The sequence below is a fragment of the Ictidomys tridecemlineatus genome, chromosome 2, assembly GCF_052094955.1.
Source record: "Ictidomys tridecemlineatus isolate mIctTri1 chromosome 2, mIctTri1.hap1, whole genome shotgun sequence".
NCBI classification, from domain to species: domain Eukaryota; kingdom Metazoa; phylum Chordata; class Mammalia; order Rodentia; family Sciuridae; genus Ictidomys; species Ictidomys tridecemlineatus.
Genome location: NC_135478.1, coordinates 184,763,208 through 184,784,780, shown reverse-complemented (window position 1 = coordinate 184,784,780; position 21,573 = coordinate 184,763,208). Strand labels below are relative to the sequence as shown.

Sequence of the window (21,573 nt, the reverse complement as noted above, 5' to 3'; positions counted from 1 at the left end):
AATATACAAACACATAAATCCCTGTGCTTAGCAACTTTCATTTCAAACCACCTGACAATTCTACACTTAATTTCTTTCAATATATACAACAGTTCACCTCAAGGAATAATAGCAAACATTTCTGATTTAGTTATATCAATAAATGTCTTTCAGTAAGTTACTACAGAATCAGGATGACTTAGTTTTAAATAATATTTCAAGTGCAGTTTTAAATAATATTTTAGTTTTAAATAATATTTCAACTGCAGGTAAGTGGATGGAGTTGGAGAATATCATGCTAAGTGAAGTAAGCCAATCACTCAAAACCAAAGGATGAACTGCTATGTGGACGCTGATCCATAATCGGGGTGTGAGGGGGAACATGGGAGGAATGGAGGAACTTTAAATAGGGCAAAGGGGAGGGAGGGGAAGCGAGGGGCATGGGGGTTGGAAAGATGGTGGAATGAGATGGTCATCATGCCCTAAGTACATGTATGAAGAAACAAATAGTGTGACTCTACTTTGTGTACAACCAGAGACATGAAAAATTGTGCTCTATACGTGTACTATGAATTGAAATGCATTCTGCTGTCATGTATGACGATTAAAAAAAAGAAAAAAAATATGTATTTACTACTTACCAGTGGTTTAAATATGAAGGGGCATGTGAACTCTATAGAACATTATTTACTGCAACAATATATGCAAAACTAATTTGAACTGTGTATAGTATATTTACTAGATAAGTGTCTACACTGAAAACTCACACATATTAAGTCAAGATCATGAATTAGACTGATAACTGTATCCATGTTCATATCCTGGACATGATCATGTTTTACAGTTTCTAGATATTACTAATGGAAGAAAACAATTAAAGAGTATGCAAGATTTCTGAGTATTATTTCTTACAAATGCTTGCAACTCTACAACCCTCTCAAAATAAAATTGTTAGAAGATTGTGGGTTTTGTCTTTGTTTTGCTGAAGTTTGAATGAGGGTTTCGTGTTACTAAGCCAGCATTCTACCACTGAGCTACGTCTCCAGTCCAAAAAATTATTGCTTTTTTAAAATCACAATTAGTCTACCTTAGTATTTTCAACTATTAAACTAGTATCAAAATTTTAGTTCTTTCTTTCTAGAAATGTTTATTTTTTAAAAATAATATTATATAAAAAACTCAAATCAAAATGATGTATAGAAACTATCACGTAAGTTTGAGAAGTTGGAAAAAAAATGGAAAACTCACCAAAAAAGGTGCTTAAGATACAGATTACAGAAACAATCTCAATACTGGGCTAAACTCATTAATCTTCAATAAATGAAGTTACTTGCTAAACAAATGACAAAGATAACATATATCCATCTTGGCTACAATAGCCTGAATGAGAATTAAAATTAAACCCCACAAGTTGAATTTTCATCAGTTCAACTGACTGAAATCCAATAAGGCTTTACAGATACAATGTACTACCTCAGTTATGATATTAAAATAAACATCTGCCCTCAGAGTACCTAAATCACACAGGTAAAATACAATAAATTCTTGCAGATTCTTAACGCCAAGAAAAATCAAAATGAAAAGAAGAGACAACTAAGTTAAAGTACTGTGTTTTTCATAACTGTGTTTTTGATTACCAGTGATTGCCCAACTAATGCAACTCTACATGAATCCCACATGGGAAATATTCTTCCTTCTCGCAGAAAAGTCAGAATGCTCAGTGTATACATTTATTTTCACTCAATCAACATTATTATCTGCAGGGCCCAGTCCTAGATACTGCATTAAGCAACAAGATATTATTGCCCTCATGATCTAGTCTCTGTTGGGGGAAGACAAGACATATGAAAAAGAAAAAAATTTTAAAAAATTCTATAACGTTAAGACAGAATAAAATGATTAACAAAATAATGTATACTATATGATTAGAACAAACAATTCAAAAAAGGAGCAATAAATTCTAATAAGTAAAGAGGGGGCACTGATGTAAAAGTAAGAAAGATTAACAGATGATGGGGAGAGGAGAAAAGCATGCAGAGTACAGAAGCAGCATAAGCAAAGGCTGATATATAGAAGGACAGGCTACGTTCTATGTCCTAGCAAGTGAGACACAAGAGGTGGGGAGGAGTGGAGAGCAGGTCAGAAGGCAGGCTGGGGCTTTGACTGTCATCCTGAGCAGAAACTTTGCAGTTTTCCTCCAAGAACTGCAAGTACTAAAGGTTCATGAGTTTTGAGAAAATGACTCTGTCTACAGTACTGAGGCAGGCAGATAGTAAAGACAAGAAAGAGATGTGGAGACATTACTATGTCTATAAAAATAATTCACACTAGAGAGAAAAATCCCAACTAGGGAAGAGGTTTGGGAGGGGTGGGGGTGGGAAGGGGGGGTGGGGGTGGGGGGTGGAGACAACCACAGCTGGGGAATCACCAATTATGTGTGTATGATGATTGTGCCACACTATGGCCACCCAGCCCTCTCTTCACTTCTCTGAAAACAGTGGGCCTTTCCCCAAATGGCCTATTTGTACCATTGGTCCTCTGCCTCCCTTCTCTCAAGGATCCTCCTTTTCTTGTCTTTTCAATGTCTTTTCACTGATTTGTCATTCACCCAATTTTCACTCAAAGCCTATAGATACGCGAAAGTTGTTTACTTAAAAAAGAAAAAAAAAAGGCACATGCAACTCGCTTCCACATCAAGCTACCATCCCATCATCATCTTCCTATACCATCAACATTTTTAGCAAAGTTGGTTACACACTGCCTCTGGAGCAACAATCAACAAGTCCTCAGAGCCTTAAATGTGGTTCCTGCCCTTCATTTGACTGAAAGCACTGTGCTCTCGAAGATCACAAGCAAAAAAAAAGACTCAAATACTTTGTAATAACCACTTGAAGCAGGATCCTGGGTACTTCATTTTCAGATAAATGCCAAGTGTTGTAAACAGGTTCAGGAAGAAAATGATCAGTATATTAAAAAGAAATGACTGAAAGGGAGAATTCCATTACTTGAAAAGATGAAAATGTATAAGAAGGGGGTCTGAAGAACCAGGAGTGCAATTTAACTGTCTCAGAGATCAAAGATAGAGGAGAACTCCAGCAGACAGAAGTAAGGACAGGGTACTGAAATTACCTGGGAGGACAAAAGGCAGAATTCAGTGAATACAAAGAAGCACTTGTAAGTAGTCATGGTAAGAAAATATTTGCACAGACATTGAGGAGTACATGTCAGAACTGTCTTCAGCTTGGATTCTCAGTATGTGGTCCATGCACAAGAATCTGAGCATCATCTTGCAGCTTGTTAGAAATGCAGAATCTCAGGCCACATCCCAGATACTGATCAGTATTTTCTGGAAGTTCTTTTGACATGAAAGCTTGAGAAGTACTGGCATAGAGAATCTTAGATTAGATGCAAGAGAGTCTTTGGACCCCTTTCAATTTATGTAAAGCAAAAATCACTAGTCCAGAGATCTCACAGTGGTTCTCATTCAATTCTCCCTAATAGACCAAAATACTGTTTGCAGGTTTCACTGTCTCATTTTCTATGCTTAATTTTTTAATATCTTAAACACCACCACAGCCAAAGCTTAGTCAATATAAGTACAAGGATCTACAAAGGGTATAAACAGCTTCTCTAACTTCAAATGATAAAGACCTGTGGTCTCCAGAAAAGGTTCCAGAATTAATTTTATATAAGGCCATAGTTAAACATAAATAATGACTTCCCACTTAAATATGTAAGCATTAAGCTCCGTTCTTTAATCTCATAATAAAATATTTACAAAACAGAAACACATTTGGTACTTAGTTCAATAAGATATGAAATATATAAATAAAATACTATGAAATAAAACTGGTTCCTGAGCAAACATTTCAAATTTCTTTCAAAACTTAAGGATTTTGTTAAAAACTGGATTAAGGTACCTTTTGCTGATTACATTTACAATATAGAAACATTAAATGAATGAGTAAAAGAAAACACCACATAAGGAAAAATAAGGGTAGGAAAGCAGGACAAGTTTTATAACCAACACCTAAAATGCATTAATACGGCTCATAATCACTCAGTAACTGAGGGCAAGATTTGGGTCCAAGTTTTCTAGCAGCCAACTCAAACAGAAACAATCTAAGCTTAGGGATGTTATTTATCTTCTAAAATGTACATTCAGAAGCCATGATTAATGCCTGAAAGCATGCATAAAATAAGCTTATTAAATACGTTCAAAATGTTGAATATTCATGCTTCATATTGAATTAATTCTAAGACCCATTATTATGTATTTTAGAATATGTTACTGAATCACATTTACTGATAAAATAATTCCTTTCCTAGATACAATAATTACTTTCCTAGATACACTCAACAGCAGTAACTTAATATTGAAAACTGATAAAACTTCTGCTACCCACATCAAAAATTTGGTTTAAGAAAGGAAAGAAACAAAACTTACCAAAGAGATTTCCTAAACTTGTATCCATTTTTATTTCAAATACTTGAGATATAACATAAAATGTCAGTAAAAACACTGCCACGGCTACTACCAACTTTGCAGCACCTAGACAAAAGGCAGAAATGATCCGCATGAGTTGATGAACCCACAAAACTTTTGTTATACATTTCTATGAAAAATGTAAGTTTCTTAAAAAAATTTAAAACTAATAAGCTTCTACTTTTTATCTACTAAATTTTAATTTTACTTGAGTTACAATAAAAGTTGTACTAACAATCCCATCAAGATAAAAAATGTTCCTGATCAAAGAATTCTTGAATTAGTTATCAATCCCAAAATAGGATTGGTTGAACAATCTGCCTAGTTTTATGTGAAAAAAAAATTAAATATCTGTCATTAGTTTCAGGTTGACTATGCAACTGTCACAGCTAATGGAACCCACCAACCAACACCAAGTTTGTTGAATGCTGTACTACCAATCCTTTTCAAATATAAAGGACAATGCTATACAGGGATGTTACCAAAACACTAAACCTTTTAGAGATTGCAGGGCCTGGAGAATATCCACTAAACAAGCAGTTCTCAAGTAAAACATGACAGGCTTATTGTCCTGTCACCAACATACATGTCCTGGAGCTACACAAACCCTTGTGACATAGCAAACATCAAAGTCTTCCTCCCCATTCTCAATACCTAGTTTAGAAAGGCTGTCTGCCCTCCTGGAGGAATAAGTTGACATCTATTCCGATGTTTCATAACATGGCTACTTGGTGAGCTCCACATACCTCTGTATTTTCAATTATGTCAGAATATCTTACAAAGAGTCACTATTGACATTTTTACTTAATAAGACCCATCTTTTGTCACAGCTAACCAAATGTAGGGAAGAAAAGGACAAAACTGCAAGACAGAAAAGGAAACAGAAAAGGACAACTAAGAAATATCTTCCTTGGGCTGGGGATGTGGCTCGCCTTACATGCGTGCGGACATGCGTGCGGCCCGGGTTCGATCCTCAGCACCACAAACAAAGATGTTGTGCCCGCCGAAAACTAAAAAATAAATATTAAAATTCTCTCTCTCTGTCTTTCTCTCTCTCTCTTAAAAAAAAAAAATCTTCCTCTTAAACTAAGTATTTCAGAGACATGTGCTTATTTAGGAACAAAAATAATGTGTATCTATACATTCCCTGTTCCCCTCTCTTAATAATGGTTTCATTTGCAGTGATATAACAGAAGTAGATAGGATCAGCAGTCATCTCACTATTCTTAAAGGAAAAAAATGCCTAGAGGTGAATGCCCAAGATAACAGATAAATTAGTGCCATCATAGAACCAGAATCCAAGGATCCTAACAAAGACTGGTGGTTTGTACAGTACTGTCTTCTAAAACCAAATTACCACATTCTTCTAAAAAAAAAAAAAAAAAAAAGCTGAAAGTATTAGATAAGGAAGAATTAATTTTTTTTCATTTTAAAAAGAATAAACTGCAGTTTTTGGGAAAGGGAAAGGAATGAACTGATGACTGAAGATACTTGAAAATGCTGATTATGCTGAGAAGCAGTAGGAACTAAATTGCTGCTATGAAACACTATGAATGGCTAGGACTATGTTGGAACAGTGAGTAAATGGAAAATATTTATATCTTCCTCTCAATTTTTTCTGTGAACCTAAAACTGCTCTGAAAAATAAAGTTCAAAAAACAAAAAAGAAGAAACTTTCCATTAACATAACAATGAAGTGGCAAAGAGAAGCCACTCCTCTAAATCAGTCCCTGTCTCCCTCCTCCATTTCCTACCTTCTCCCCTAGAAAAACTACTTCCTGTTCTTATGAGCAAAGAAATGCTGCCTACATTTTTAGTGCATGAGCGAGCAAAATTCCATTGAGCTTTCAACTCTTCCCCACAGGATCAAGCCAAGTGCCTCATACATATTAATACTCTCAACAACTGTTTGCAAAATAGATGAACGATAACAGGTGGCATATTGTTTCTTGATCATTTAAGACTAAGACCAATGGCTTGAAGATTACATAATCACATGATAGTCTTACCATTTTATTTTCTAGCAATCATGGGCACATACAAGCAGAGATAACTCTTCCCTATCTGTCCTATAAAGCAGATATGTGATAGTTTAATTATTTAAAACTGAAATGATAATGCTTCCATTTTCCAAACCAGGAAAATGAGGCTATTACAGAAGGTCTCCTCTATATGTGGCCTATGTCCATGACCAGCATCTAGTCCTGGACATGGAGGGGCCCAACCATATCATACCATGATTCCCATTCTTAATTTTCTAGGCAAGTCCCTCTTGCTCCTAGCCATGGACTACACTAGTTGTATATTCCTATTTTTCACAAACGAAAAAGCATAAATTTCAGATGTAAGAATAATGACTATATGGGTATTTCAAAACAATCAGATATTTCTTAAAATAAGAAGAGATTAATTAGTTAGAAGCAATGAAGTAACAGATGATTCATTAAAGGCAGTTCCCTTAAGACCTTTACTAGGAAAGGTGCCAAACATAAAATAAGCACTCAATGAATAATTACTCATCAATTAACTTGGGCATTAATTGTCAGAATCAGAAAAATGGTCTACATGACAAAGTTAGTTTCAACTAGAATGAATTCAAAATTATGTGAAGAGAAACTTGCTTTATTTCAAATCCCTATGCTTCAGCAATAAACTTTAAAATCATATGCAGACATAATCATCAATCATCATATAGTCCTGCTGTGCTATAGATCATTAAAAACATAAAAAGGGCTAGGCATGGCAGCACATGCCTGTAATCCCAGCAGCTTCAGGGGCTGAGGCAGGAGGAGCACAAGTTCAAAGCCAGCTTCGGTAACTTACTGTAAGCAATCTAGTGAGACCCTGTCTTAAAAAAAATTAATTAAAAGGGCTGGGGGATGTGGCTCAGTGGTTAAGTGCCTTGGGTTCAAAAAAAAAAAAAAAAAAGGCACTGCAACATGTTTTTTTGGTTTTTTTTTTTTTGACACCACAAGCAAGCTCTTGGTTCCCAGGAATATCATTCAACAACTGTACAACTACTTAAAAAAAAGGATACTAATTTCATGGAACAGTGATCCAGGTTTTCAAATTTCCATAAAAGCATTTGTAACAACCTCCAGTTATCCTTTCTTTAATAATCATGTCCTTTGTTTAATAATCACGAAGCTTAACCAATTGTGCCTATTTCTATACAATTTTGACCAAGTACGAAGACTGGTTTGTTAATTAATCCACTTTGACTTCAGGCACTTTTTTTTTTTAAAAAAAGATGCTGCTGGGAAAACTATTTGGTTTGCTGGTGAGAAGATGACAAATAAGACTGATTACCTTGAGAAATTACAATTTATCTCCTATGTTGGGTATACATTTAATAGAAATGCCTTTGTAGAATGTACACTGTCTTTGATGAAGGACAGGTGGGGAAATCACTTCCTCTTTATAGGTAGCAAGAGTCCATTCAGGTGTATGGATGTGCCTTCTTATGTTTAAAGATAGCTAGCTTAATACTATAAACATCTAGTGATGTTTCTCAATTTCTTTAAGATGATCCTTCAGGAACAGGTAATGTTCTTACATCATGTAACCTCACTTATGCCAACTGAACTTGAATTAACAAATACTGAGTAAAAACGTGTATTTCATTGAATCTTTTACCAACATTAGTTTTAATTTTACTTAGAAGAGATTTAAACTTTGAAACTTTAGAACTCATTTTTCTCAATAGGCTAAAACTTTAGCAAAATAAAAATCAGCCTCCTAACATGGTAAAAATCACTCTTTATATGGACATTTTATATATAATATTAGGCAAACAAACTTAATATATAAGAAATATTAAAACCATACTTAAAATATTTAGCATTATTTCAACAAAATGTTTATTTATAAAAACACATGTAATGTTCACTAAATGTATAATTTATAATTTGCTTACTACCTAAAAAATTAGGCTAAATAATGTTAGTTAACTTTAGCTTTATACTCAATATAAAACAAAGAAACATTATTTACTGTCATCTTTAGTCATTACTAAACAAAGAGGTTACACAAAAGGCAAAATTACACTAAATTAAATATCTTACCTGCTACCCTCATGTTTAGTTTTCAGTCTATGAAACTTTTCATTAAATATGCTCCTAAAATCAAAAGAAAAGAAAAACAACATTAATTCTAGAATAAATATTCTTTTTAAGATTGAATTTGGAGTATATACATAGAACTAATTAAGTAAATGTCATGACACTTCTAAGTATTCTACCCATATTAATATTTAATGAAAAAACTCTTATCACCAGTCTGTCTCCTTTCACTGGACCATAAAATCCCAAGAGAGTGGTCTGTACCCTCAAGCTCCCTCACAAATGAAAAGTGGACAAATGAGAAAACCTGTCATTAGGCTGTGACTAGAAGACAATGTTTTATTATTCTCAGTGATTATGCATTCATAAGAAATTTATTTAGTCCAAAACTTAGGTTTGCAGACAAGGTTCAAAGAGGATAAGCTGCTTACTCCAGTCATGAACAAATTATATGCAGAAATGAACAAATTATATGCAGAAATAAGAGTTTAGGTTGGCCAGCTCATTCCATGCTACATGCTACATGTTGCTGCTATTGCTACTACTACTATTACTACTACTACTACTACTACTACTACTACTACTACTACTACTACTAATTCTTTTTCTTCTTTTCCTCCTCCTTCTTCTTCTTCTTTTTTTAAATATTGGGATTGAACAGAGTCCACCACATACTAGACAAAAGCTCTACCACCGAGCTACATCCCAAGCCCTTTTTAAAAGGGTCTCAATATTGCCTAAACTGGCCTCAAACTTACAATCCTCCTGCCTCAGCCTCCCAAAGAGCTCAGATTACAGGCATGTGCCACCATGCCCAGCTGCCACTTCATTTTTGATTTCACATAATTCAGCTGTTACTATGTTAAGCATTCATGGCAAAGTCTTAGTTTAATACCAGGGTTCTCTTCATGATTTTTAATTTACATATGCAAAATAATATATTTGGAAGTACAGAAGTATAATTTTAAACATTCCAGCAATTATTGACAGAATACATATCAAGTTTTAAAAAACCTGTTTTTTTTATATTATTTTACCATACACAAGAAACAGATACTATAAAATGTGTGTGTGTTGTGTGTGTGTGTGTATGTGCACCTCCTAAGAAACAACTCAACATAGGTAAACTTAAAAATTAAAAGTGGAAAAGCAAATGAGTTTAATAGGAAAGCCACATCCATGTTGAGCTGGAAAACTTCCAGTCAACAATCTATTGTAAAGGAAAGGACTTCAAAGGGAAGTTGTGATTAATAAATCGCATAAATCAGAAATAAATTTTATTTTATGTTTTGATACTTAAGTTTCCATATTGATCTTTGATCTATAATGATCTACCCTTAAGGACACTGAAAGAAAGTGAGACATCCAGTTTTCCCAAAAAAGCAGGTGGCTGGGGAAGGGTAAACAGCACCCAAAGATGCATGCTCCATCCTGACTCCTTTTCTTCTGTACAATCTACCCTGAGGCAAAAAATCAACACTTAAACTGACTTGTTCATTATTGATTTCTTTTCCTTTGTTAGTTATAGGAACACCTACAACATAGTAAAAAAAGTCAATGTTACATATCTATTTAAACTACTTAGCCACAGGCTAGGAAAACTGAAGCCAAAGTATCCACAAACAATCACATCACATAAAATAAAAAATACAAAAAGTTGGCTTTTCAAATGAAAATCCCAACAGGTTATAAATCCTCTTTTGGCTTCCAGCAAAATTGAATTCTGCTTTCACTACACATAAGGCTTTCCTCCCAGTCAATATTTCAAATAACTTCACTCTTATCTGAGTGTGGTCTCAGAAAACTTCTTTTGAAAATGCGATAAGCAGTTGGGCACCAGACACCTGCTGTTCTATTTCAGTTTCCATTACCTGCTGAGGCTGCACCTGTATAATTACAGTCACTGCCTCCTATACCTGCCACCTGTTTGTACCTCCCAACAAGCCTGCTTCTAAATTTATCACTACTAAGACCACATTGTAAGCAACTACAATTGTCTAGCTGAATACAATTGTTTTATACTAAAATTGCTCAAAGAATTAAGTTAGTAAGATCTCTAAATTAAAATTGCATTAAATTAAGGCTTTAGTTATAACACATCTTTGTTTAATTAATGATGCAAAACTGTAAATCAGAAAAAGGAGTAATGAATATATCTGAGAGTAAACCACGGAGCATGTTTATGATGCTACTTACAAATAATTCCTGATTTATATTCTTATGATAGCACTGAATACAAAACAAAATATTTATATGTAACATTCTCAGAGGGGAACAAAAGAAAAAATTAATGGAAATCTCAGGCTATAAACCACACCAACAATCAAGTGAGGACCAAAGAAAAAGAAATCCAATGAAAACAAACACAGCAGTACCAGGATAAAAAAAAGACCTCTACTAGAAATTCGGAACTCTATCTAGATGCAACAAGTAAAAGGTTTACCATTTTTCTTACATAGTTATTAAAAGATGGAATTACAGAAACTAGTACCAGCTACCAAAACCATAGTAATTATGCAGTGGGAGTGTATTCTTATGACAGATTAAAATTAAATAAATTAAGCACCAGGCACAGTGGCACATACCTGTAATTCCAGCAACTGAGGAGGCTGAGACAGGAAGATTACAAGTTAGAGACCAGCCTCAGCAATACAGTGAGACCCTATCTCAAAATAAATACAAAGGGCTGGGGATACAGCACGGTGGTAGCATATCCCTGGGTTCAATCCCTGGTACTGCATAATAATTATTAGTATTGTTAACTAATTAAAAACCTCAGTATATTTATGAAATAAAATTGCTCCAAAAAGTACAAATGTAGGCCAAAACAAGTTTCAGTGTTTAGACAATAAATCAGGTTTCTAAATATAAAGTGCATAACTATCTAAAAGTCAAAAGCAAGGAGGGCTCCCATCATGCCTTTGTGTGATGAAATACTAAACAAATACCAAGTATGGGACCTATACTGAAGAGAGCCTAAGCTAGGACCTCAGAGTGACATACTGATTTCTCTGAATGTTTAATAATATGAAAACATTCCTTTAACTCAAGAGTCTACTCTGGTCCAAATGAATAAAGTTCTTTTACTCAAGTAAAACTAAGACTACCATGTGGAAAAGGAGGCATTGTCTTAGAATCCATTAACTTAAGAAACAGCCGAAATAAAAGCACAGATTAAGTGTCTGTGTTTTTCAGTCTTTCCTTCAGAAGTAGATTCTGCATCAGGAAAACTATAAGAACACCATTCTATACACAAAATAAGCCATGAAAACAATTACCAAGAGAGGGATATCTTGACAGTTAACATAAGCCCTGGCAACGCATGCATTCAGTGGTGCAATTCACACACATTCTTATATTATATAACCTCCCTACCAGCCCTCTAGCTGTAGTGGGTATTATACAGGCATTATGGATGAGAGCAAGGGATTTGCATAAAGTCCTATGAAGGGTAAGGAAGAAGCTCACAAATAAATCCATGAGATCTGATGACAAAATGCTATGCCAATCAAATTGTGCTGAAAATTTCTGATCTCTGATGCAAAGTAGCCTCTCCAGAGATTATTTAGTTTGTCAAAATGACTAAGCTTATGTGTTAGAGCCCTCCCACTTCAAAAATGATACAAGAAAATGAAGGGTACAAATATGCTCATTAGAAAACAAACTAGAAGGAAATACTATAGCTATACTCCATTCATATGAAGAAACAACCATTCAGTTCAATTCAACTTCAATTTGGTGCTAGCCAAATGACACTTTCAACTGAACCAACTAAGTTCAGATATTCTAACATTCACACAGACTGGGGCTTTTAAAGAGAACTACCAAAAAAAAGGGGGGGGGCAAAAAGGAAAAAAGATAGATATAAAGTTTATTTAGGTCCTATGTCAATTTTATGTGTCAACTTGACTGGGCCACAAGTTACCCATATATTTAGACATTATTCTGAATGTGTCCATAAAAGGTTATTTTTGGATAACATAGACTGAGTAGACTGTCCTCCTCAATGGGGTGGGTTTTATCCAATCCACTGAAGATCTGAATAGAACAAGAGCTGAATAAAGGAGTATGATATTATAATAAGTATTTTGATTTTCATCCATTATTCATGGCTTATAACTCCCTTCCCAAGGTAGGTTATTCTCTTCCACAAGGAAGTCGCTGAAACCCTAATTGCTACCTACCTTTCTACATTGGAGCTGGGCAAAAAGAAACTGACCAGTTCTTATTTATTAGCAGGTTATGAGATGTTCCTAATAATAAATCCCCAAGTTTTGAAGTCATGGTCTTTTGTGCTTTGATGTGACAGTACAGGGAAAAACTGATTTTCCTAACAAAAGGAGGAGAATTCACACTCTGCCTCTTTAAGCTGGGAGAAAGCCTTTGGCTGTGGACTGGAACCAAATAGTCAACTCTATTTGGTTGCTAGCCTGCCAACTATAGATACCAGACTTCATTGCCTTTAGAACTGTCAGCCAAATCCTTATAATAATTTATTACACACATAACAAATTATATATCTACAGATAGTTTATTGTAAGGAATATGTATCTACATATTTATACTTATTACCTATATATCACCTATTGGCTATTTATTGGGAAAACCAGACTAATAAAGACCCCCTTGAGTTTGGAAGATAAAAAGTTAAATTTCATCTCCAGAGCATTAAAGTAGAAGAGTAAAACGAGATAATGCTGAAACCAAAAGAATGCTAAAACTAGAAGAGACACTAGGATAATTTACTTTGTTATATTTACAAACAACAATATGACATTAATAAGAACTATGGGCAGCTGGATGTGATGACACATGCTTGTAATCCCAGTGACTCTGGAGGCTGAGGCAGGAGGATCATGAGTTCAAAGCCAGCATGAGCAAAGGTGAGGCGCTAAGCAAATCAGTGATACCCTGTCTCTAAATAAAATACAAAATAGGGCTGGGGATGTGGCTCAGTGGTTCAAAAACCTACTTGCAATAAATAACTGCATTTCTGTAAATAAACAGGGCAAATGTTGGAAATTTTTTTTCTGTAAGAGGGCCGGATAGTAGATATTGTTAAGCTTTCAGAACCTTCAGAACCATACAAACTCTATCACAAGTTTCCCTCCATAGCTATAGCCAGAAAGCAATCATCAATAATATAAAAATAAATTGTTCAACTGTGTTGTAATAAAGCTGAATTTCATAAAATTTTTATATATCACCAAATTATTATTTTACTTTTTCAACCCCTTTAAAAATGTGAAAACCAATCATGGATTGTGGGACCACACAGGCCTATGGGTCATAAGGTACAGAGCCCTGAGATGAGGAACAACAACAATAAAATTAAAGCAGAAGAATAAAAAACTTTTCTGCCTATGCCCAATAGTCTAATATTTTTTTACTGGGTTACATGCACAATATACAACTCCTATACAGCTACTACTAAACCTCTTAGAAGTACTATCAAAAAGTTGAACTGATTGAGCAATCCTAAAATTTATGCTCCATCAGACATTTTCATACTCAACTGCTCTTTGAAGAATATTTTGTACATTTTTTTTTTGAGGAAAAAACAGGATATTTCACCTTTAAAAGGGAAAAATCTTTCTCTTCCTATAGATGAAACTATCAGTTACAAAGACAAGAATAAATCTAGACTCTGTAATGTTTCCAAACCAATTCCAGGAAAGAGAAAGAAATTGGCAAAATCTTACTAAATTCCATTGCATTGATTATTAAATATGTTAGTGGAAAGAAGTTGACACCAGTTTATGCAGGTGTTTAAATGGGTTCATTTTTGTGATGTGCTTAAAATAGAGTTGACTCCACTAGGTGATTCTGATGTTGTGATCAACTTTTAAAATTTCAAATATTTAGCCTTTTAAAAACCTTTAATACTTTAGTAATATGTTATTTCTATCACAGATATTCACTATTATCAAGTAACCCATCTCATTCAGATACCTAGATTTTTGCCTGGCTAGACAAATTTTTGAAATAACAAAATGTGGAGGCGAAAGATGATTACATTTATTTGAAAGAACATTAACATTTGAAAACTCAGGATGCTCCCTGAGCTGCTATCAAGTGTTATATATACTGTGAATAGAATATGGCATTTTTAATATTAATTGCTTAGGGATAAAAAAAATCCAATTATTAACCTCAGACAGTATTTAATGTTAGGACACTGTTATGTTTTACATATAAAGTATCCCCTCAAAGAGTAAATGTGTTATGTAGATTGTATAGAGGTAACATAATTACATTATGAGAACTGTAACACAGTCAGTGGAGTCAACCAGTTAACGGATTAATAATTTGACAGGACTACTGTACTGGGTGGTAACTGTGAGCAGGTAGGGTATGGATGGAGGAAGTAGGTCACTGGGACATGCCCTTGCAGATTATATATTTTGTCCCTGGCTCCCCTGCTCTCTGCTTCCTGCCATGAGCTGAGCAGCTTTCCTCTGCCACACCCCTCCACCATAATATTCCACCTCACTCTAGGCCCAGAGCAATGGAGTTCACTCACCATGGACTGATACCTCTGAAACCATGAGCACAAAATAAACTTATTCTTCTGATGATACTGAAGTCTAGAAGATGCATCTAAAAGAATCTATCATTTTTTTCTCTCTCTCTCACACACACATAAACAGCTTTTAAAAGTGTGCATGAAATAATGATTAAAATAAAATATTGTAATGACTAACAATTTAAAAAGTTTCCCAAGTTTTTTTAAAAATATTTTTTAGTTGTCAATGGACCTTTATTTATTGATATGTGGTACCAAGAATCAAACCCAGTGCCTAACCCATGCTAGGCAAGCACTCTACCAATAAGCCACAAACCCAGACCCCTTCCCAAGTTTTTAAAAGAACAAATTAAACTTATATTTTGACTAGGGGTCAAAAGACGCAAGAAAAAATTTCCCCCAACTCTTTCTGCAAAGTGGCCCCCCAAAAGTGAGATTGCAAAGCAACAGATGAAAATTCTTTAAAATAATGGGTCAACTGAACCAATAAGTAAGTCTTTGAGAATAAATTTGTCATGTTCTATTGAAAACCTTGGGAAGAGAGGCTTATGGATGATCTATTCCAGGACTGTTAATAGTTATCTGAATCAACACCACACGACTTTTATTTTCTTAAGTAGAATGATATTGAAATTACATTTAAAAGAAGACAAATATCTAAATGTGCTTAACAAACAAAATTAAAAGTATACTATGGAAAAGCAAAAATGAGCAGGAAGTGTTTTTAACTTCCCCCTAGAATGTTAACCAATGTTAGAGCTGAAGCAAATTTGGACTACCCTGCGAAGATTCAGCTTTCCTCTATAATCCATAATAAGTACTACACCTTGTTATTCATTTGGTTCTCTTAATACTGAATAGAGTTAACACTTCAGAAAACTTATATCTGATCTACAGCATGTTGGATTAAACTCCAATTTCCTAAGGATAAAAACAGATAAAATACAGCTATAATTACCCACTAAATTTCATTTAAAAAAAAGTTAACAAAGGGCCACCATCAATCACATAAGTTCCCTGCCTAAATCAACTTCACCAAAGACAGCAGAGAGAGAAGTAGTCAATCCTGACAGACAATACACATTCTGAGAGCAACATGAGTGACATACCTTCCGAGAGCAAGATGAGTCAGCTCAATGTCAATCTCATAGTACAATTCCTCTGGTCCATGTGAATCCGCCAGAGGAGACCTAAAGTTACTCTTTCCTCTTCAGAAATGTGAGAGATCCAATTTCTGTAATAACCAGTTGATCAACAAGCATTTTACCATGTTTTCCAAAAACACTTTAAGGGATTAAAACTGAAATTGATCCATGTTCTGCTTTCCTCTCCCTAAATCTAACATAGCTAAGTAACTTTCCCCACCACAAAAGGAAGCACCAAAAGCAGGTAGAGTTGTATTTCACTGAAATCTCAACAGTGAAGATTTGCTCTAACCTACAGACATTCTTTCAATACCCAATACACCACTTCAGCTTTTCTTTTTGAATTGGCAGTTAGAGTTGAGGCCTACTCTTGAGATTTTGTGTTTACCCTACCACCTCCTCCTACAACTACTCAGCACAGGATGGTTTGCAATTCCTGTACGAGTGCATAAACAGCTTCTTGATATTAGTGACAGCTATGGACTAACAGAAAAGAATGATAAAAAGATAAATCAAACCCTTATGCTACATCTGATGTCGGTGTGACAGTAAGTAAATATTCCAGTGGAACATAAGACTTCTGAACTGAGCCACTAATATAAATGATTGGAAATGAGTAGGATGAAAATATCACTAGGGCCAAGCTGGAGTACATCACACCTCAAGAAAGCTGCACCTTTAAAACAAAGTCATCCATACAATCTTCATTACAAACAGATATCAGGTAAGGACTCCTTATATAAACTCTATTTTGCATGGTACAGATGTGAAGAAATGTTGTTATGTAATTATTTCATCTCATATCATATGCCTTATAATAACCCTTTGACAAGAGAGGCCCTTTTGTTTCTTAGAAACCTAAAACCCTGTTATTGATTTTGAGAGGCACACTGCTTCCCTTATCAGCATGTGTACACCCAGGATGAGGTTTACAACCACATTTCTGTTTCCTGAAACAACTTTATAAACAACTGCACAGATTCAATGAAATACCCTACAAAGCCCTAACTACAGTATTACCAGACCAGGGACATCAGAATCACTAGTGTGCTTTTTAAAATGCAAATTCCAGGGCCAGCCACAGACCAAAAGAATCAGAATACCTAGGAGTAGGTGTTAAAACTCCAGCATGTTTAACAAGTTCCCCGGTGATTCCCATTCAAGCACAGATCTGAGAACTTCAGACCAAGAGCATAACAATCCAAAAAAAAAAAAAAAAAAAAAAGCAGAAGATCTAGGATAAAAGGCCCCAAACTAAAATTCATATGATAAGAATTTTTTCACTGTTTCTGAACACCAAGTGGAATTCTCCTTTGGAGGTGAAAGAAGAGGAGGCTTACAGTGAATAGATCTGGAGAAATTGACAAGGAGCAGGGAAGACAACTTCAGTTTGCAAAGGTTAAAACAGACTACTTACTATATTTTCAATTTCCTGAAGGTCTTGTAATTCTTCTCTTTTAACCAAAGCATAATTTTGATTAAAAACCTATAATCTAGTTGAAGGAATGGAATGTTGATTACAGCACAAACATACCCAAATCCAAAAACAAGAAAGAATCCTACAAAATGCCATTTATTTTTGCCTGCTCCTTCAAGAATTCTACAATTGTTTAAAGGGTTATAATCTAAACAACCTTAATCCTATACTGTAAAAGACCTTGGGGAAGATGGATGGACAGAAATCGGTATTATCAAGAATAATGACAAAAATAATGCAATTATAAAATGGACATAAATAAGATTATTAAGTACCCATCTCATAAATTGTGTTTAAAAAAAAATTCGGAAAAGGCACAAATGTATACATGGTAGAACTCCTATCCTCATCTCCTATAGCTACTTTACGCCAAATGATTAGTTGCAGGTTTCTATTCTGTGTAGGAACTTTCGTTAGCAACCACACTAATACTGTCTTTAAATAGTCTATAGAACTGACGTGCACAATGGCAGACACAATTCTGTCAGTCAAGCCTTCTGCACAAAGAAATGGAGACACAGCAGTTCTATATGTCCAACAGCCCGGGACAAACTGCAATTAACATCCTATTTCTACATCAAAATCTGATGGCAGTGGCTGGAGCTGGAGCTCAGTGGTAGAGCACTTGCCTAGCACACAGGTTTGATCCTCAGCACCACATAAAAACAACTAAAATAAAAAAAGGTTAAAAAGAAAAAAAACTGATGGCAGGCCAGCAGCCATTTGCAAATAGATGCTTCTAATGTGATTTTTTTTTCCTGAAAATGTATCAACCAAAATAATTTTAAATATTCATTGCTGTTGACCAACATCCTTCAGAACTCACTTAATAATCACTAACTGCAGGTAATGAATGGTATCCTTCCTTATGTGGCACACCTGATACCATAATACTACCTCAATAATTCTTTGGAGCTGATGATGAAAATTAGTAGGACGTGACTCATTACTAGAAAGTTTCATGGACTCACCAGGGTCCATTAAAGGATGAATGGATAAATGCTATGTGGTACTGTAACCATTTGTGTTATTTTTGGTTATGTAATTTGATTACCTATGTTGGCTGCTGTATCCAACAGGACAGTCAAGATACAGAACTACTTTACTGCCAAAAAGAAACTCCATGTTGCCCTTCCATGAGCACATTCACTCCATACACTGTAGAGACTAAGAGGTATTAGAACATTTAATTTCCTTGTCTGACAAGAAAATCAGCTCATTGTATTTTAGGAGCTATATTAAAAAAAAAAACACAAAACCTTTTGAAGTATAAAGAGCCTCACCTTGTTCAGCTTCTTTGATCAAATGAATAAAGTATTAAATGTGCTAGTTTGGTCAATGCCATTCACAAAGTAACTAAATGCAAAACTATTGCTTAAAATCCAGATTATGGGATCCACAGACTCTTTTGGACTATGTTCAGGACAAAATTTGCTACTGTACTAAACTCTTGAGCTAGATGAATTCTTTTGAAACATAAAACCAAAACTTTTCTCTCTGGGTCAATTTTATGAAATCTGTATAAAGATGAGAGGAGGTTAAACATTCACTGTCTTTGAGAAAATAAAGTAGCCTTATGAAGGCCCAGGCTGTCTTATTCATAGTATCCATGATACCTATTAATTATCGGCACATGGCAGGCACTTTAATATTTTTAAAAGACTGTAAAAACGTTTTTAAATAATGAGGCTTACCATAAAACCCAAAATAGCGAAAAACATAAGGTTTTTATGATCCCCTACAGGGAACACTACCTTTGCCATTCAAGTCTCTTATCTTTTTGATCTTCTCCTTTTCAATGTGACTTTACAAAGTATGTAAGAATACTTAGTAATGCTTAAGGTAACAATATATATTAAAAGTTTTTGATTACAATAAAACATTTTTAGTTTTTAAGGTCTCTTTAGTCCAGTGGTATTCACTCTTATTTTGCCACCATTTTGAAACAGAAGCCCCCTATTTTTTAAAAGTCATATAGGTAATCTGAAGCTCCCCCAGACTAGAAGTAAATGCTGTTTATTAGCTAAAATTATTATTACTTTTCTTCCCATCAAGTAATGCTACTCTTTAATGAGTTGAGAAAATAGTGAGAATCTATGACACAAAGCTCCTAACACCTGTATAAAACAAAACAACAAAACAAAACAAAAAAATGACTTAACTAGTAAAGAGGCAGAGAACTTAAAGAGGCAGGCAGCCTCCAGAAGGAGGTACAAGTCAATAATACCACCAAAACCAGATGCTGACTCGCCAATTCTGCCATTTTCTTGTTGAATGGCATTTGGTAAGTTACTTTTATTTTCTAAGTTAAATGGAGATCTCTTGGTACTCTGTAAAGCACTGCTTGAACATAGTAATGCTGCCCCAAACCTGGAAAATATAATAATATATCACTAGTCCTGCAAGGTGTTCACAGGTCCAGGTGGTCTGGGGATCTGCTATTAGCATCAATCTTTATTTAACTTCTCTGAGAGCTGGCATTTTCATCTGTAAAGTTAGGAAAGATAGATAAAAGGACTTATTCACTTGAGTTGTGAGAAATACACATGTGGAAGTACTTGGCAACAGTGTACAGCAATTAGGCAATTTGAGATTATTTAGTGACATTGTATCCATATATTTCTCAGTAAATAAAAAGAAACAGAAAAAGTTCTATCAATTAGAAGTTCTAAAGTAAACATATTTAAGTAGAGGATGATGTAGAGAGTGATGAAAGCATCCCTCCCCCACATCTTCATCACCACCCCACCACCCCCCAAAAAAAAATCACGGCTTAAGGTAACAACTTCAATCTGTCAATCCTTACTCATTACTTTGGTGTAGGGAACTAGCCCTCACACATAGTAGAGAGCTGTGGTCGTAGCAGAAAAAAAAATTATTTTTAAAAGAATTAGCAGTGCATTCACCAATGACAACAAACACCAATCGGCTATAAGTTTAAAAAATAAAAAATAAAAAAGTACCTCCAGTTTAGGAAACACTAAAACTTCACAAGTGAATCAAGATGGCCCTCTACCGAGTTCGAATCCAACACCCAACTCCAGCCCCGCCTCCTGGGGTCCACATTACTCCAACCCCGGTGTGTGTGGAAGGCGCGCTCAGGTGCCAGCCCAGACCCGAGCGCGGGACCCTGCGCCAGGTGCAGTCACAGCCCCGCCTCCCGTGGAGCCCAGGCGCCGCTGGAGGATGCTCGCACCCAGGCTGCAGCCACGGTCGAGGGCCCGCGGCGCCCTGGGTGCCCTGGGTCCCGGTCCTGCCGCCGAGTCGCCCCAAGGCCAGTCCCCCGCAGGCGACCGTGGGTCGCGAAGAACGAGGAAGAAGGTGGGTGTCCGGCTCCCCTGGTCTCCCTCCATCCCTCCCCGGACCTCGCCGCCTCCCCGGTCGTCTCACCCGCCGGGCGCCCGCCTTCCGGCCTCTTTACGCTCAGTCCCGCTGGAGGCCGACGGGAACCGCCTCCGCCTCCGCCTCCGCCTCCAGCGCTAGCCTCAGCTTCCTCCCGGACTCCTCCGGCTTCCCCTCACCCCCGCGAGTGGCCAGGAGGAAGCCAGTTCGCCGCCAGGCCGCCTCCCACGCTTCCCCCGCCGCGACCAATGGGCCCCCGCCGCCGCGACGCCGCGCCCGCCCCCTGGCGGTGGAGGACCGCGCGGGCGCCCCGGCAGGCCGGAGGGAAGGGCCGCGTCCCGCCCGCCGCCCCCAACCCCGCCCCGCTCAATCTAGACTTGCCACGTGGGAGCTGCCGCGTAGCCGCCGGCCCCTGGGTGACATTATGGGAGGAGGGGAAATGTGCCACAGCCACCTCCCCGGCATCCACACACACACAAAATCCCAGACTTAAAAGGCAGAAATTTCAAAATTCCCAGCCCCATCCTAGCAATCCATCGAAGAGGGGGTGGTCATGT

The 21,573-nt window shown here is 36.2% G+C and overlaps 1 protein-coding gene across 2 annotated transcripts in view; it reads right to left on the bottom strand.

Moving 5' to 3' along the window:
* The window catches only part of Fam3c (FAM3 metabolism regulating signaling molecule C), a 40,440-nt gene extending 19,236 nt beyond the window's left edge, over positions 1–21,204 (bottom strand). The window contains exons 1-4 of one of the 2 annotated variants that reach the window (XM_078040308.1): positions 21,065–21,204; positions 16,162–16,286; positions 8,530–8,583; positions 4,427–4,531 (exon numbers count right to left, since the gene is read on the bottom strand). In XM_078040308.1, the coding sequence (XP_077896434.1) occupies positions 4,427–4,531; positions 8,530–8,542 (118 nt within the window). In that variant the 5' untranslated portion in view covers positions 8,543–8,583; positions 16,162–16,286; positions 21,065–21,204. The remainder of the gene's footprint in view (positions 1–4,426; positions 4,532–8,529; positions 8,584–16,161; positions 16,287–21,064) is intronic. The other variant, XM_013362254.4, reaches the window with a different exon arrangement.
* Between the last annotated feature and the right edge of the window lie 369 nt (positions 21,205–21,573).